Source organism: Ammodytes marinus, assembly GCF_949987685.1.
Source record: "Ammodytes marinus genome assembly, chromosome: 6".
In the NCBI taxonomy this organism is placed as follows: Eukaryota; Metazoa; Chordata; class Actinopteri; order Uranoscopiformes; family Ammodytidae; genus Ammodytes; species Ammodytes marinus.
The window spans coordinates 31,464,155-31,481,856 of record NC_137235.1 but is presented as its reverse complement, the minus strand read 5'-3'; the positions used below and the strand labels follow the sequence as shown (position 1 = coordinate 31,481,856).

At 40.2% G+C, this 17,702-nt stretch overlaps 1 protein-coding gene across 1 annotated transcript in view; it reads right to left on the bottom strand.

The window, feature by feature from the left end:
* LOC307251539 (complement C3-like) overlaps positions 1-17,702 on the bottom strand; it is a gene marked incomplete at both ends in the record, with an annotated part of 113,295 nt that overhangs the window by 2,080 nt on the left and 93,513 nt on the right. The window contains 15 exons of the mRNA XM_080028907.1: positions 3,310-3,402; positions 5,409-5,511; positions 5,601-5,690; positions 5,867-5,957; positions 6,285-6,333; positions 6,475-6,556; positions 6,722-6,784; positions 6,919-7,074; positions 7,208-7,285; positions 11,922-12,007; positions 12,817-12,967; positions 16,526-16,621; positions 16,838-16,997; positions 17,142-17,217; positions 17,403-17,609. Coding sequence (XP_079885033.1) covers positions 3,310-3,402; positions 5,409-5,511; positions 5,601-5,690; positions 5,867-5,957; positions 6,285-6,333; positions 6,475-6,556; positions 6,722-6,784; positions 6,919-7,074; positions 7,208-7,285; positions 11,922-12,007; positions 12,817-12,967; positions 16,526-16,621; positions 16,838-16,997; positions 17,142-17,217; positions 17,403-17,609 — 1,581 coding nt within the window. The remainder of the gene's footprint in view (positions 1-3,309; positions 3,403-5,408; positions 5,512-5,600; positions 5,691-5,866; positions 5,958-6,284; positions 6,334-6,474; positions 6,557-6,721; positions 6,785-6,918; positions 7,075-7,207; positions 7,286-11,921; positions 12,008-12,816; positions 12,968-16,525; positions 16,622-16,837; positions 16,998-17,141; positions 17,218-17,402; positions 17,610-17,702) is intronic.

Here is a 17,702-nt window from a genome sequence, read left to right as displayed (position 1 = left end):
GCTGGTGATATGAAGCCGCTCAGTGTTGGGTTAGAAGACGTGGGGAAAGTGAGCCAGGAGAATGGGCTTCCTGGTTAATTCAGTGAATATGTGCGGCTGTGCTTCAGCCGATAAACCAAGTTAGCACCGGTCGGATATCGTTAGTTAACTCACCCGGTTGTGTGCGGCCACCACCTCCATAATGAACCCAAACATAACGGCTAAGTCCGGGGAACTTTCACAACGAGTACAGCGAAGCACCGGTGTTATATGCCTATATCTACGCCAGCCACGGTCCCGTCACAGCCAGGTAGGGTAATGTAGGCTACTTGCCTTTATTTTCTACTGCCCTGTGCACAATGCTGCTGTAAATGTGTTTGGTATGGTGCTGCCTTGCTGTTTGTGTTCATTTCCGAGTGGCGTGAATCTGCAATGCTGTTTTAAGGCTATTTGTTCCATTCAGTTGCTGTTTATTTGTCTTTTGGCACAATTGTTGGCCGTGTTGTTGTTGTTTTTGTGTGGACATGAACGCTGTTGTGTCGGGTCGGGTCTGATCGCAGCCATGGTTGATTAGGGGAATAAATATATCGGGGGGGGGGGGGGGGAGGAGACTAGCTGCGTAGCGTTGGGCGCGTTGAACCATTTTTTGACACAAAATGACCAAGCGCCAGATCAGGTGCGTTGGGCGCTTTGGCCACCGCACCCAACGCGTTTGGTGTGTTCGCACCTTTAGGGACGAGCGAGGGGACTGCTAACTGCAGTAACTGACAGGAAGTTAGCTAAAAGAACCATTCCGCTTACAGCACCTTTAAGTCAGAGAGAGTAATCCTGGTTATATTTATCCACTCTAGCTGACTTTTCCTGTAGCACAATCAGCAGCAATTGATATTTGATTTGGTTCAATCATTTATGTTTTCCTTAGAGTACTTAACAATAACTTTCGTGGTGACTTTAATAGTGCCATCATCTTTTAAAATCTTAATTTGTGCCATGTCATTGTTATTGAACAAATACTTTCAAACATTGCAAATTTAAATAGAATCAACGAATATTATTTTATCTGCTGAGCATTATCATGTTAGCATTGTCCTTTTGAGCATGTCATCATGCTGACAATAGCAATTCCCTCAAATTGCAGCTGTGCTTCTCAGAGCCAGTTGAATTGCTGTAGATGCTTGATATTTCACCCCAAGGTCCCCGGACTTTATTTAGATACAACAATTAACTGCTGCAGTTTATAGATAATGATACATCATAATTGAACGATTAATGGTTCACCTCAAAATTGGCTTTTATCCTTGCCATTCCCTATTTTGTGTCAACACCGTCAAACACCAAAAAACACGAATGAATTTTCCCTCAGTTTATTCTAGACCCATGAGATGTATAGTGATCACAAATATTCACCAAGACTGACAGAGGCCAAAAAAAAATATTTTCTAAATGTATATTAATATACATTTTTTATATCGATTTTCTTCAGTTGAACTGTGTAATAGAATTTTTACTTTAAAATTAACAGCAATCAAGATATGTTTCAAATTTCAAAACACATTCTCATCTTAGGTGACAGGTTGGATTTTCACATATGACCAACCATTCCCCAACAACTATGAAATATCATTATGCAATATTAGCAAATTAATATAAATCTGACCGAGTTGAAACATATCTGACAGAGTTGACAAGTATATCTGACGGATTTGACATACAGTATCTGATGGTGGTGACAAAAACCCAGATGTAGTCATTTTTAACCATCAATAATCAATAACAGTGATTTTATAACAGCTTATTATTGGTTGAGCTTTAATTCAAGATTCACATTACAGTCTTTCAATCAGACTTGCTCTAACAGACTCACACCAAATTGCCTCATTTTGTATATCATCCTGTACTTTTTTAAGAATCCTCCATGACGGGGGCGCCCTTAGCTCAGTTGGTAGGGCGTCCCCCCATGGGCCTCGGCCAGCAGTGGACCCGGGTTCGATTCCAGCCCGCGGTCGTTCTCTGCATGTCACTCCCCTCTCTGCCCCATTTTCAACTCTGTCAATAATACTATCAATAAAGCATAAAAAATGCCCCAAAAAATATCTTAAAAAAAAAAAAGAATCCTCCATGACAAACGAAGATTGTGAGAGTTTCCATAAATACAGTATTAGAAAAACGAAATCCTATTTCTATATATAATATAATTATAATAACTTGAAAACCAACCAAATATGATGCCTTCGAATTGAATGTCAACTCAGTCATTGGCCTGTCACCACCGTCAAACAGGAAATCTGACGGAGTTGACATCTGACGGTGTTGACATATCTAACGTTTCTTAAACAAAAAAAATAGAGTTTATATAGTAGCCATTTGGTTTTTCTGTTGATGATTGGTGCTAGTATGAACTGCTTCAGGAAAATAAAATGATGGAAACATTTCAAATAACTTCTTCAGAAATTGTAAGTCGGTGTTGACATATCATGGTTGTGACGGAGGACTTGGACTCCAAGATTTGGAATGTAAAATATTTTAAAACTAAAACACTTATCAGAGCCTGTCCGACTCTAATGTACTCTGAAGGTAGAATGTGACAAGAGGTCCTTCATAGTGACAGCTGCCCTTTATTTCGCCTGATGTCTGACGGTGGTGACAAAAAGTATCCCACCACTTAGAAACCTTATAAAACATGAATTTTATTTATTTATTATTATTCTTCCGGACAATTACACACAATACATAATTTTCTCATTGCATATTCATACATATTACTTTGTGTTATCGTCCGAAGGGAAGCAGGAGAAGCCAAAGGCTTATCGGGTCCCGCCCCCACTGCCATAAGATTCAGATACACAGATACACAGCTACTACAGTTAGAATTTTTTTTCTTTTTTTTTAAGAAGAATCATTCTAAAACACAGATAATTGTAGGTCTCTATTTTCCTCTCTGCCTGTGACTGGGAATGGGTTGTAGAAAACAGTTTTTATTGATATGAGAGATTATTTAGTGTTGCTTTTGATGAAAAAAGCTCTTTTTAATCATTAATGTACATTTTTGGTTTTATTGCATATGAATGATTGAACCCTTCTCTGTGGACACACTGTTTTGGACGTCATGAGAAGATAATAAGTGTCATATAGTTGACATAATAATGATAAAATTCAATTTAAGGGGATAATTGTGCTCCAGATATTCTATTCTTAATCCCTAATAACATCTACAATTTTAAATATTTTTACTTTTAAACATAACAGCAGTTAATATTGGAAGACGGCCTTTTTTCCCGCTTCTCAAGAATCACTGATATACAATATTAAATGACACATCATCCTGTTTACCTTCAGCACATGTGCATTCCCCATTGGCACCACAGAGCTGCAGTAACTCCCCAGCTCTCCTCTGTGGGTGGTAGAACTTCACGCAGTGTGTTTCTGCAACAAGTAACAAAGACATTTCAAAATAATACAGATAAAGAAATAGTGCTTAAGGCGAGACACGGCAGGCAAAAACATCGTTTTTTTAAGCACTGGTCAATTTTGAGATTTGTGTCTATTTAGCTTCCATAACATCTCTTATTTCATACTAGTATGGATAAAAGGTCCAAAATATACGTTTTAGGTGTTTATTTTACTAAACTTTGACTGCTTGCGTCTGTATTTTGCTCCTAAATTCGTCAAAAGTGAGCATTCTAACGTAACATACCAACCTGGTATCACGCCGAGGCGTCTAATAGACACGCATGGACCGGCGTCTAACTCACACGCCTTGCCTGACCAGGGCGTGTGAGTTACACGCGCACCTCCCGCCGTCTAAATGAATGGAGGAATAGCACCAACAGGGGCCGACATGTTCTCCCAGGAATAGCACGACATGTTCTCCCAGCATTTCAATACTATCTAGCTGCAGCCCCCTCGGTGGTTAGGGTTAGGGCAAGGGGACAGGGAGAGGTTATAATATAGATAAAACATTGACAGAAAACCGCGGCCGCCATTTTGACTACGGGCGGCCGCGACAGCGGCCGCCATCTTGACTACGGGAGGTGCGCGTGTAACTCACACGCCCTGGTCAGGCAAGGCGTGTGAGTTAGACGCCGGTCCATGCGTGTGTATCTCACGCCTCGGCGTGAGATCGGGTTGAACATACAGCACCGCGACCGCTGTATGAATCATAATAACCATGGTACTGTTGGAAAGCTCTGAATCTCAAGAACAACGTTATCTGATCTAAATATGGTTATTTCCTTTGTATCAGTAACCAATCGTGAAAGTGTGAGGAGGGATTCAATGCTAGGAACGCGACCTCATTGGCTAATGCACATTTCTGACGATGTGATTCGCTAAAAGGCATCACGTGATGCTAGCCGCGGTAGCTCGAAAATCACAAAATAAAATGGGAAAAACGTTGAAAATATGCCAAACCAACACAAAAAAAAATACTTAATCAATTGGCTACGGACACTACATGATCGCCATTTGAAGGGGAGAAGTGTTAAAGACATGTAAATCACGCCGATCACGTCGGAGAGACACAGACTGTCAGAGGATCAGAGGGGACATGGTGGGGAGAGAGAGCGTCTGTGCCGACTCCGGAGCAGGTTGACAGACAGTGGGTAATAATAAATGAATCACGTTTAAATTAGCATGTGGATGTAAATGTTACTATGCTATGGTTTATATGTTAAGCAGTGGTAGGCCTATATGGCATTGAAGGGTGTAGGGCCTAATTCAATAAATTACTCTAGCTATCATCAGTGATTATCAGCAGAATTCACGTTTTTATCTTTAACGGCCGTTTTCTCAAAATGAGCTTTTTCCAATACTCTGCGAAAGATATCTCAACTTCTAGACCACTGACATCAACCAAACTTTCTATAATCATTCATAGCACTATTTTAAAGGTTTTTACAGAAGGATTTGTTAATATGTTGTTAATTGTCTGATTTATGATACATTTTCCTCCTAAAAACATGCCTAAAATGCATTTCTAAGACATGTACATAGTATTTTTTTATTTATTAAATGAAAAAAGGCTGTATCCAAAATCTGTTGTGTAAAAACCTTAGAAACTAATATGTGCTTAAAATAAAATAGAGATTTTAACTCTGGCTTTATCCAACATCTCAAATTTTTTCTCGAAAAATGACCCAAATTTACGCATAATTGGTTAAATATTGCCATATTTGCATATTTAATATAATACTAAAGAAAAACATGTAATACAAAAAATAATTGTGTTAGTGTCAGTAAGCAACTGGCAAAGTTTCGTGATGATATCTACAAGTTAAAAAAAAATCCCTATTCACCTGGGGTGTCTCGCCTTAATGCAACACATCAAATGGAGTAATGCCTGATTATCCACAGCGTTATATAGCAGCAAAGAAACACAGGTTGAAGCAGAACGAGGCAGCATATGTTTTAGTATTTCTTACGAGACTTACGGTCATAATATTCATAGACGGACACAGCAGCTGGTTGTAAGACGCCCACTTTCAGCTTCTGATGGATCCTGAAATTGATCTCCTCTGGTCGAGTGTGAGAAACCTTTGGAGAATGATATCAAATGTGAGACAGAGATACATGAATACAGAACAAGGCAGAGAGAAAAGGGGATGTTGGGAAGAAAGTTTTACTTTTTCCAGGTAGATGATGAGAGAGCCTCTTTCTGATAGGGCTGTGTTCATTTCATATCTTGAGATGGTGCGTGCACGTCCTGTGGACAACTACACACACGCACACACCCACAAACACACACACACACACAGACGTGCAGGGTTTTGTACATCATTAGACAATTTGAACATAAAACTGATCTGCTTTCACCTAACTGACGTGTGGACTTCATGGGAATGTGTGCATCTGTCAAATCTAATGTTAAAAACTTAAAGGAAGATCTTACTGCGTTCAGGTCGTCCGTATTAATTTCATATCCAGTTAGCAAGCCAATATCCAAGATTGACATGGTAGCATCATGCTCTTTGTCCTTGTACCTGGATAGAGAATGGACAGTATAAATAACAGCATTAATTAGAAAGAGAGAAAAACAAAGAAAAAACTTAATTTCAGATTTCAAATATGGTTTAAACTTGGGGAATGGGCAGCTCAAGTTAGCTTTTTCAAAGGAATGTTCAGAGAAAAGCCATTATATTTGTATTTATCGGGAGCACAGAGAGCATGACCATTAAATATTTTGAGCAGAACCTAAACAGAAAAGTGAAGAAGAGAACTAATTTAGGGGCCATGACTGGCTAGAAAATGCTGTGTATAAAGCCATATTACTGCAATACTGATCGGTATGACTTTTTGATTTTACTTACAAAACCTCTATTTTCAGCTTGTATATCTTCTCATTTTCATCCATTTTCTCTGCAGGAGCAAAACATTTAATGAGCATTTTGAATATTTGTGTTTCTTGCAAAAGGAAGGTGGATAGACAGCAGGAACCACGGAGAAAAGATAAGTCAAACAGCACAAACGGATAAAATGACAAATAAATTTACAAATTACCTGGGAGGAGCTGCACTGACAGGTTAAACCTTGAACAGTCACTCTCTTTTTTAGTAGGCAGAGCGTAATACAGCGACACCATCTGTCACATAGTCAAAAGTGTTTCTTAATATGTGATGTGAATCAAACAGGCATCCGTCTCAAGAATATTGTGCACACACGGTATAAATAAATGTCTTCTGTAATTCTAAACGGACACAACAAAAAACATATTATGAATGTCAAAACAGAAAAAATAATGACTTACCTTCACCGTTGCTTCTCCTGTGCCCTTTGCCGTCACTGTCACATCCTGGTTGATATCATTAATCTGTAGAAAAAACAAAACAAACATAAATAAAAAACAGGGGAATAACTAACCACTGTGTGTCTGTTAGTGTGTGTGTGTGTGTGTGTGTGTGTGTGTGTGTGTGTGTGTGTGTGTGTGTGTGTGTGTGTTCTCACTTTCGATGTCCTTGTGGCGAACTGATTTGCTCTGTTAAAGTTGAACTTATCAGGCTTGGACCTGCCTGGCAACAAGATGTCCACATTCAGATCATACTCTGGTTCTTTAGCACTGGCCCAGTACTCTGCTACAGCCTGGTACACCATTATAGTAGCCTGGAGAGGGAAAGAGAAAGGGGGGGGGGGCAAAAAAGTTGGAAGATGAAAGATGAAGAGAAAGCTTAATTGCAATACAAAGAGAACTAGAGGTTCATTACTGTATTTAGATGGAAAGAGGGGTCTGTGTTACCTGAGTAGATCCATAGCCTCCGCCCACCTTCTGCTGTTTGTTGAACCATCTGACCACACCTCTAGCTTCATCAAAGGCCTTTAATAGAGGACGACAAGTAGATGTTTAAACAATTTCTGTGGTTGACTTTGCAAATACTGATTATTTTACAGTCTGGCAGTTTCCCAAACCTGCCATAGAGCTAGATCAGTTATTATTATGTCACAATGTCATACATTTCAGACTTGCCTGATCAAAGCAATGAATCACAAATATCCCCGTGTTTTCTTTTCCAAACTGGCGGTTTTTGCAATTCTTGTAACCAAATACCTTTCAATTATCTATGTATAATCACAAAGTGCTGAGGAAAGTAGTAGGAAAATATGGCTTTTTGTAAAAAAGTTAAATCTTTTCTGACATTACTGAGGGAAACATGTCACTGAGTACTGTCTCCTAGCCCTCTGCCCTAATAGTGAGGTAGCATGGAAGAGGACTCCATTGTATGCTTTACGTAGCATGACATACAGTTAAAACACACACACAAGTAGTGTGAGGGAATTTAAGGTCTTTAGTTGTAAAAGTAATGGTAAAGATAAATAGTGCATTTATGCCTTTCTTGTGTGTCTGTCTCTCACACACTTAGGTCAGCTGTATAGATAAAGTCTCATCTCCTTTAACTCCAGAATGTTATGGTTCACTGTGTTCAGCTCTGAACCAAAACATTGGTACCCTTGGTGCCCGAGATAGCACGAGGTTAATACACAGCTCTCAGGATGTGTCTGTCAGAATTGAAGTGCAAGTCACCCGAGTTGCAGTCTGCTTCTCCTAGGCTAAGCCTGGAATAAATATCGCTTCATAGTTCATCCAAGTCTCGTGAAATATTCTTCCACCTGAGTTGACCTCCAACCTTGAAATAACTTCCATCACTGTTCCATCCTGTTTGTGACGCCACAATTGGTGTCACAAACAGGATCTCAAGATAACATCGACCTGGTAAGTGCACTAAATTTGATTTATGCCTTACCATGTCTTTGTTTCACGAGATCAGAAAAAAATATATGTCAAATAGAGTAAAAGCCGTGTTTGGTTTAGGTAAAAGTCCTCTTTACAACAAAATAGGCTAAAGCCCTGTTGACAAATAGGTTAAAGCGAAAGTCCTCTATACTATGAAATAGGTTAAAGTCCTATTGAGACAATGGAGATCTTGGATGTGGTTGTAATATTTTGCAGTGTATATTTTTTGTATAAGTGAAATACATATATATTATGTGTTAAATTTGTGTTTGTATGAAACATCCTATCTTTGGGTCACAACATGGGTATATGATGTGATTTGTTAAAATGCCTAACAAACTTTTATTTGCAGGTGTCTCAAGTGAGGTTCTGTATAATGAATAATAATCTCTGGTGGAGGTTTCTTTGTCTTTATGGTTTTTCCTTATTCAAGCTGAAGTGGAGGTGCAAAACATCTGAGAGGATGAAACTGGCAAGCACAGTCATGCTTAGCATCGGTGTAAGATCAACAAGCTCGCACATACAGTTTGAAGGCCCCCCTAAACTGTTCTTAAAGATCTCCAATTAAACTACTTTTCTGGTCTTAATTTTTCAGTTATGACTCCTATGGAGCAACCTGACACGAATCACAGCATAAAAAACCATGTAGATGTTCAGGAAACTCTTCCTCTCATCTGTGCACGCACAACAGTCTCTGTCCACACTCGGCTTTGTGCTTCTCCGCCCCCCCCTCCTGCCAACCCCACTCCGTTGTGATTGGTTTCCTTCCTTCCGGAACACTTTCAGCAGCACGCGGTAAAGCGATCTCGACTTCCAAAGTCTGATCTATAATGAAAAGCTAGTATCTAAGTTTATTAGTTATGTCCTATCAAACCCGTATTAACCAATTTGTAACACAATGCTTTATTTGTTTATTATTTCTTCATAAAAGAGGTCTCTCCTCTCACCACAGTTCCTGCAAGAGATGTGAACCCCGGCCTCTGCGGTTAAAAGCACGGGATTTTACCCTCTGGACTACCTGAGTTTACTTCTAAATAAAGTACAATATTAAATACATACCACCGTGTTTAGCGTTTTACTTCATCAGAACCCCCTCATTCTTAATGATGATGCCGATCTCCGTGTAGTATAAACCCTTTTAAATATTGCTTCAGAAAATCCTCCTCCTTTTTCACGGAAGATATCATTCACAAGTTATTGCTTATAAGTTATACGCAACTTAGTTTTGTAAACCACCCTTCTAGTAAAATAGAACAGATATACTATTTTCAGAATTTAAACATCCTCGTTTAAACCTGGGAAGGTATTATAACCTATTCTTTTATTTTTAAAGATTAGGTGTATGAGATTGTGTGTGTTTTAAATCAGTAATGTGCCGTTGTGTGGAATCGAATTGTACTTACCTCCCCGAGGACGGAACCATCTCTTTGAAGAACAAACTTATACCTAAAGTCCTTCTGTTCCAGTTATAAACTAATTCACAACTGAGGCTTTACAACATTTAAGGGATTTTATTTACAAAATACAAGAGGGTATAGGTATAATACATAAAATGGACAAGAAAGGAAAAGAAAAGAGGTTGTATGCCTATAACTCATTCAATAGAGTTCTTTTTCCCCTAATATCTGTTGACTTGATCTCTTTTCCGAATTTTTGTAAATCTTGAAACGATACAAAGACATATGCATGCATGCCAAATAAGTATCGTCTAAAGCTTTACTCCGAAATCTTCAAAAATGATAAGGACTTAAACAGGTATTGCCCAACTAAAGGAGCCTTGTTAGACCACCAATATCCTGCTACTTCCTATTCATTCTATCCGATTTCCTATTCTATCATTTTCCCCTTTTTTCGTTTACCATTTGACCAAGTTATCTGTGTCAAGAGTTTCAAAGAAGTGTTTTAAAAGACTTTGCCTCTAAGTACTTCGAAGTCCAAAATCTTTCAGAGTATTTTGGACTCACAAAGTTTTTCTAAGTTTTTCTTCTGCCTCCATGGTTGAAGGGACACATAGAGTCTGCTGGAACAGAGTGTGACAAACTATATGCGTATATAGTAATGCCTAAAAAAGCCCTGTCCTGCTCCAAACGAGCTGTTATATAGTGAACTGAGGACCAATGAGACTTGAGAGAGGGAGGAGTGAAAAAGGAACAGCTGCACGGGGGACCCCGATAGCCACCTCCCTCTACTCCTTCCTACTGTATGGCCATATAAGGTCCTTCCCCCTACTCCTTCCTATGACCCTATGGTCCTCCCCCTTCCTCTGGTCAACTTTAACCTGATGAGCCTTCACATTCTATTCTGTTTCATTAAACATTTCCTACTTTTACTTATGACAAAAAGAAATACAAATGTCACAATATATGCACAAGTAAAAAGTTACATCATGTTCAATTATCACATCAGCGGGCAGATTTGAGCAGGAAGGTGGGGGCATGTTGCAGCATTACCATACATGGAAAAATCCAGGAACGTGACGACACGATGGCGGGACATTTGAACCGATTTGAACAAGTGATTTCTCGACCGGCTGCCCTAGTGTTTAGCACTCTGCACAGCCACCCCAGACGGTCAGCAGGGAATACGTCTAAATGCATGTACGTAATTATTTGATACGCTAGTATGGTTAAAGATGACTATAAATCATTATAACAATGTTTATAGGTCATAAAAGTCGAAAAAGTACAATAGGCACTCTTTAAAGGAGGCTTAATAAGGTGATATGCATTCTCCACCACATGAGAGTCTGCAAAGGTTACTTTTCCTACATACGTTTGTTAACCCTCCTATTGTACTGGGACATTTCTTTTTGCGTGAAAATATGTTTTTGGATGGATTTTTCTTTTTGTGTGTCTTTAAATGTTACGTGTGTGTGTGTGTGTGTGTGTGTGTGTGTGTGTGTGTGTGTGAGATCATGCAATAATGAACAACATACACATTTGCCCTTTTTCTTATTTTAATTTTTTTTCTCTTTTCTTAGTTTGTATGTATTGTCTGGTGTTGTTTGTTTGTTTGTTTGATTATTGTTACAAAAAAACAAAATAAAAATAATTATACAAAAAAAAGAAAATATGTTTTTCATTCACCAAATGGTCTGAAAATTATAGGGGTTGTTCAATACTATGCTTTTGATGATTCATATAAATTTGAAGTGTTTTGATCAAATTATGGGTGTTTTATTTAATTTAATAACACCTGTTGTCCTCTGGGGTCAAAATGACCCCACAGCACACAATGGAGCAATGGGGCAAAATGTTACACTAAACTGCTTCTAACAGATGATATACCCGCCCCCCTTCTTCTAACGGTATCCACACACACACACACGAGCACACACGCACGCACATATATACACACACACACACCTACACACATAGACCCCCCCACACACACAAACACGCACCCACACACACACAAACACATGCACATACCTGTACATGAGCACACACCCACGAGCGCACACACACACATGAGCATGAGCACACACACACACGCACACACAGTCACAGACAGACAGACCCAACACCTTTGATGTGTGGGGTCAAGCAATGGTTAGGAAAACAAAACACATAAACAGATCGTTTCTCGCAGACTCTGCACCATTTCAAACCTTAGTCTGAGACAGGCAGCATGATCAGTAGGCAGCAGGCTTTACCTTAGAGGCTTGTGAACCAAGTTCAACAAAATGCAATGAAGTGAATCACAAGTAGGACGTGCTCACCTTAACCTTGACCAGAGCCAGAAGAGCGTAAGCTGTGGCCTCCATTGTGTAAACATGTCGACCAGGTACTGGCCAGTGGGACAACTCTGATTGAGACACACACAAATAATGTTTGATTATAATGGTGAACACACTTAATTCACTATTAATACCTTAATATTTTGAAAAAAATAGATTTCCCTTAAACCTGGTCATTCAAATATTAGACAGACATACCTCTAACATGTCTTTTTCATTTTTCACTGAGAAAAAATCCTATTATATTATTGATCACGTGTCAGTCAAGCTCTAATAAATGTATTATAGTATTCATCGTTGAATGTGTCATACTTTTTAAATGACACAGTATAAACCTGTAGTCTCTGTACCTGAATATCAGTTTAAGAACAATGCTGTGTTATGGTAGCCTGGTGCTACCAGACCATCGTACTTAATTTAATTTGTACAAAAGGTCTGGAACTGCTCAATTGACAAACGTTCACTCACTTGGAGGCGGGTGTCTGATAAAGTTTAAAATGATTGGATCTGCCCAGTGCCACTCTGGATCTGCCAACCAATCGCATAGCGTTTGGTCCCCGGCCGGGAACCAACAAAACTCAGCAAAGCTTGTTCTTGCTCCGGCTTTAATTTATCGATATTCGGCAGCGTTGCCACAACAGACTAAATAGCTTCTCTCGTATCCTTATCCATTGTCTTACTGTGACTACAACTGAAACTGGCGCACAACCTCGACGTCATCGTTCTCAGCTACTCCCTCTGTTCGCTGATTGGACCGACAAAAATCTGTTTTAGCAGGAACGCATGAATACACCGCAGCCCCAGACTGACTATTGAAGTGAAATGAAAATTGAGCGGAAGTAGGTAGGTGGGCGGTGCCAGGCTAGTGTTATAGTACCTGGTGAAGCAAAATTGAAGAGTAACTCCTTGTTCAGTTTGTTTTCATTGGCCAGGGCGTATGATGTCATGGCAACAGCATATGGGTTGGTGAGGCTGGGCAGACGCTTCTCCAGGTAGTCAACTGCTTTGTCTACACTACTTGGCAGACTCTGGATGGAAGGAAGAGAAAGGAAGGAGAATGAGGGAGAATCAGATACAGTACATAGCAAGTATTTCAGGATCAACAAAAAAGGAGGCAAGTTGGTCCGATAATTGTAATGACTGTATTTGGAATATCTGTTCCTTCTCAGGAATGTCTTGGCATTTCAATCCTGGGACGCATCCGAAGACCAGTTTGTATTGCAGCAAGATGTTTTGGAGCCTTGCTTCAACACACCAACAATGACGTGACAACCACAAACAAGGCCTCAGTACTGTATATCACACTGGTGTCAGAGAAGTGTGAATAGGATGCCTTTCCATCTGGTTCATCTATCTATCTATGTATAAAGCAAGAAACGTCTGTCTGTCTGTGTGTGTGTGTGTGTGTGTGTGTGTGTGTGTGTGTGTGTGTGTGTGTCTATCTGTGGCTCGCATATCTCTCTGAGTTTTAGTCAGATCGGCATGAGCTTCCGGATATTGCTTGCGCGAAGGTGTGCATCCTTCATTGTGAAGTTTTTAGAAGTACGAAGGTGTGCATCCTTCATTGTGAAGTGTTTAGAAGTACGTGCGCACACTGAAGGCCACAGTGAGCACAGTGAGAACGGAGCATGAAGTAATCTCTGAATAAACGCGCCTCCCTCTGACGAGCGGGACACACACAGCAGACAGACACAGCCTATTGTTACTTCCTGCGTGTATGAGTCTCAATATCTGACCATATTAGCAACTCGCTGCTTCTAATAGATTTCTTAGTTATTAATACGTAACTGGTGTCTGCTTGCTGCTCTGTTTGCAACACCTGCTGTTGTTGCAACCTGTAAGGTCATTATGACCTGTGACTTTCTGCTTGACTCAAGAGTTCTGTAACTTCTTTCAAATGTGGCATAATATGTTGGAAATTCCTACACTTGCTTCAACACACCAACAATGACGTAACCACAAACAAGGCCTCAGAATATCACACTGGTGTCAGAGAAGTGTGAATAAAGGTGTGAACACACTACACGCGTACAGACGCGTATAAAATCGTCAAATTTTCCATAGGGAACCATTAGTTTGCGCGCGTACATGGCGCGTAGATACGTTACTCGCGCTAAAGCAACACTTTAGCCGCGTATGAGCCGCGTATATACGCACCTAATACGCCTATGCAGCTACGCGCGGAGTTCAAAAAATTAAACTTTTTACGCTCCTATGCGTGACGATTAGCTGCGTTGGCCAATCATCGTTGGGCTTGACCCGACGTCACATACATTGGCACGGTCGGAGAGCAGTGTACACAGAGGCTGAGAAACACCGAGGAGGAAAATGTATTGCAGGCGGCCCGGTGCTGTATGACAGCAGCTCGGGAATAGAAGACGTGGGCAAAGTAAACCAGGAAAATGGACTTCCTGGTTAATTCAGTGAATATGTGCGGCTGTGCTTTAGCCGATAAACCAAGTTAGCGCCGTATAGCATTAGTTAACTCACCCGGTTGTGTGCGGCCGGCTAGCGCCTCATATTATGAACCCAAACATGACGGCTATGTCCGGGGGACTTTCACAACAAGTACAGCGAAGCACCGGTGTTGATCTACGCCAGCCACGGTCCCCTGTCACAGCCAGGTAGGGTAATGTTGACTACTTGCCTTTATGTTGTGCCGCCGTGCACCGATGCTGCTGTAACTGTATTTGTTATGTAGCTGCCGTGAATATGCAATGCTGTTTTAATGCTAGGCTATTTGTGCTGTTCAGTTTGTCTTTTGGCACAGTTGTTGGCCGTGTTGTTGTTGTTTTTGTGCGGACATGCACGCTGTTGTGTCGGGTCTGATCGCAGCCATGGTTGATTAGGGAAATACAATATCGGGGGGGAGACTAGGCACGTTACGCGCGTAGAACCATTTTTGACACAAAATGATCAAGCAACATTTTAGCTGCGTTAAGCACGTAAAGCTTACGCGGGTAACGCGTGTAGTGTGTTCGCACCTTAAGGATCGGGAGATAGGATGCCTTTCCATCTGGTTCATTATATGAATGCAGAGATGCAGACTGTAGCTAAGTGGTTGATTTTTTAACACAACCGTCATTTAGCAAAATACTAATAAATGTCAGCAATGAGACCACTTAAATTCTGACTCACTGTCATCTAAGTACGGATTCTTATCAATGCTTAAACACAAATGCAACATCGTATTTGTTTATGCTTTAAAACTATTATTTCAGCACAGCTAATTATTAGCTAAACCCCTCTGCTGAACAATGTATTTTAACAGTGAGTTGATCTGCTCTAACATAAAGTATGATTGCATAACTTACTACCTGCTGTTGTATCAAGTATTACCTTCAAGACCAAAGAGCACACTATGACCTAACAATATTAATTGTGAGGGGCTACAGGTTATGTTCAAACAAGTCTCTCATTCCCCTCTTGACGAGCACATTTATTGTCTAGTATGTATTACATTTTGATCTTGTCTATTTTCTGTTGATCAGTCAGTAATCATGCCAGGAGACTACAGTCCGATACAGGCACTGAGTAAGTGCATTGAACAAATCAATGATTAGATGTGCCAAAATTTCCTTCAATTAAACAACGACAAAACTGAAGTAATTGTCTTTGGTGCCAAAGATGAACATTTAAAGTCAGCGCACAGCTTACATCCGTTATGTTAGAAACCACACCCCAAGCCAGAAATCTTGGTGTTGTCGTAGACTCCGACTTGAATTTCAAGAAACACATTAAATCAATTAATAAATCAGCCTACTACCACCTAAAAAACATATCAAGAATTAAAGGGCTTATGTCTCAGCAAGATTTAGAAAAACTTATCCATGCATTTATCTTTAGTAGACTTGACTACTGTAACAGTGTCCTTGCTGGCCTTCCAAAAAAATATATCAGACAGCTTCAGCTAATTCAGAACGCTGCTGCTCGAGTCCTCACAAGGACCAAAAAAGTGGATCACATTACCCCAGTTCTGAGGTCTTTACTCTGGCTTCCTGTCACTCAAAGACTTGATTTCAAAATACTGATGTTGGTTTATAAAGCACTAAATGGTTTAGGGCCAAAATACATTACTGATCTGCTGATACGTTATGAACCGTCCAGAGCCCTTAGGTCGTCTGGGACAGGTCTACTTACAGTCCCTAGAGTTAGGACTAAACGAGGAGAAGCAGTTTTTAGTTATTATGCACAAAAATCTGGAACAAACTCCCAGAAAACTTGAGGTCTGCTGCAACCCTCAGTTCTTTTAAATCGAGTCTGAAGACTTTTTTGTTTCCATTTTAACCTGCAATTTTTATTTTATTTGCTTCTTTTATTCGCTTTTAAATGTTTTATAATGTGTTTTATGTATTCTAATCTTGCCCCTGTAAAGCACTTTGAGTGGCCTTGTGTCTGAATTGTGCTATATAAATAAACTTGCCTTGCCTTGGTGTAAACTGCATTATGTGCCATGTCAGTAGCTTCATAGTTTTTTTCAGTGATTCAGAAAGCTTTGTTTCACCCATCACTTCGTTGGAGTAGTTACATGAAGAAACCAACCGTGAGAAGGAAAAAGAGAAAGTGTATGGAGGTAAGGTACTTACAGGTACAATGGCATTACATATTGTGCGTGACTCCTGCATAGCAATGAGGCTGAAGGCTGTCATGGAGGCATCTGAATCTTTGCCCCGTACATCACCCTACACACACACACACACACACACACACACACACACACACACACACACACACACACACACACACACACACACACACACACACACACACACACACACACACACAAGTACATTTTATTCAAACAAATAGTCAATGACATGTAATTATTTTCATCTCAATCCACTTTTTTTTCAGCATTAAGATGAAGAACTGATGTTGATAAAAATCAGTGCACCCACCATCATCTCCCCGTGGATATACTTTCCAACTTCTTTAAACAAGCCATCAGGCTGCTGTGTTTTGAGGATCAGAAACTTGATGGCGCCACAGATGACGTCGCTTTCCACCGCCACCAGATTGTTGGCCATGGAAAACACCTTGGCAACATAGGCTGTCAGCCTTAGAGAGGATAGAAGAGGGCGTAATAGTGAAGTTTAATTTCTTTTCACATGATATACAACCATCCTCTCACAGTCAGAATCTAAATGAAAGGAGGATGTGCAAATAAATAAGTTTCAGTTCATGAATGTTTGGATGCCTCACCAGGTGGTGCTGGGGTAATGTGTAAACACAGCAAAACCCCCATCACTTTTACGGTAGACAAGCTCGTTTCGGTAGCCTGGGCACAATCAAAACAACCAACCTTTTAACTGACTGCCTTTATTCTCAATGTTAAAAGCTTGAATTTGTAGGGCAGGTGTGTTTTTTTAAACACATTTCTACCTATCAGAAACGTTAAATTCCTTCACAAAGGGTTATCAGTTTTTAGTACTTGTGCTAATAAATACTTATGTGTTTGCCTACCGGTCTTGATGTGTTGTAGTGCTTCATTACGTTTCTGAAATCCCACAGTTTCCCACTGATTGGTTTTGTCCAAGTATGTTGTTGCAATGACAGGCAGGGTCGTGTGGATCATGTTCTGCTCTCCACAGCCTGAGGGCTGGTAAATGAGGGTACCCATTGAGTTCCCACTAATGGCGATCTCTACAAGTACAGACACTTGTTCTCTGCCTGTATACACACACATACATGCACACACGCACGCACGCACACACACACACACACACACACACACAAAGGCAAAATATTTGAATTATGAATCAA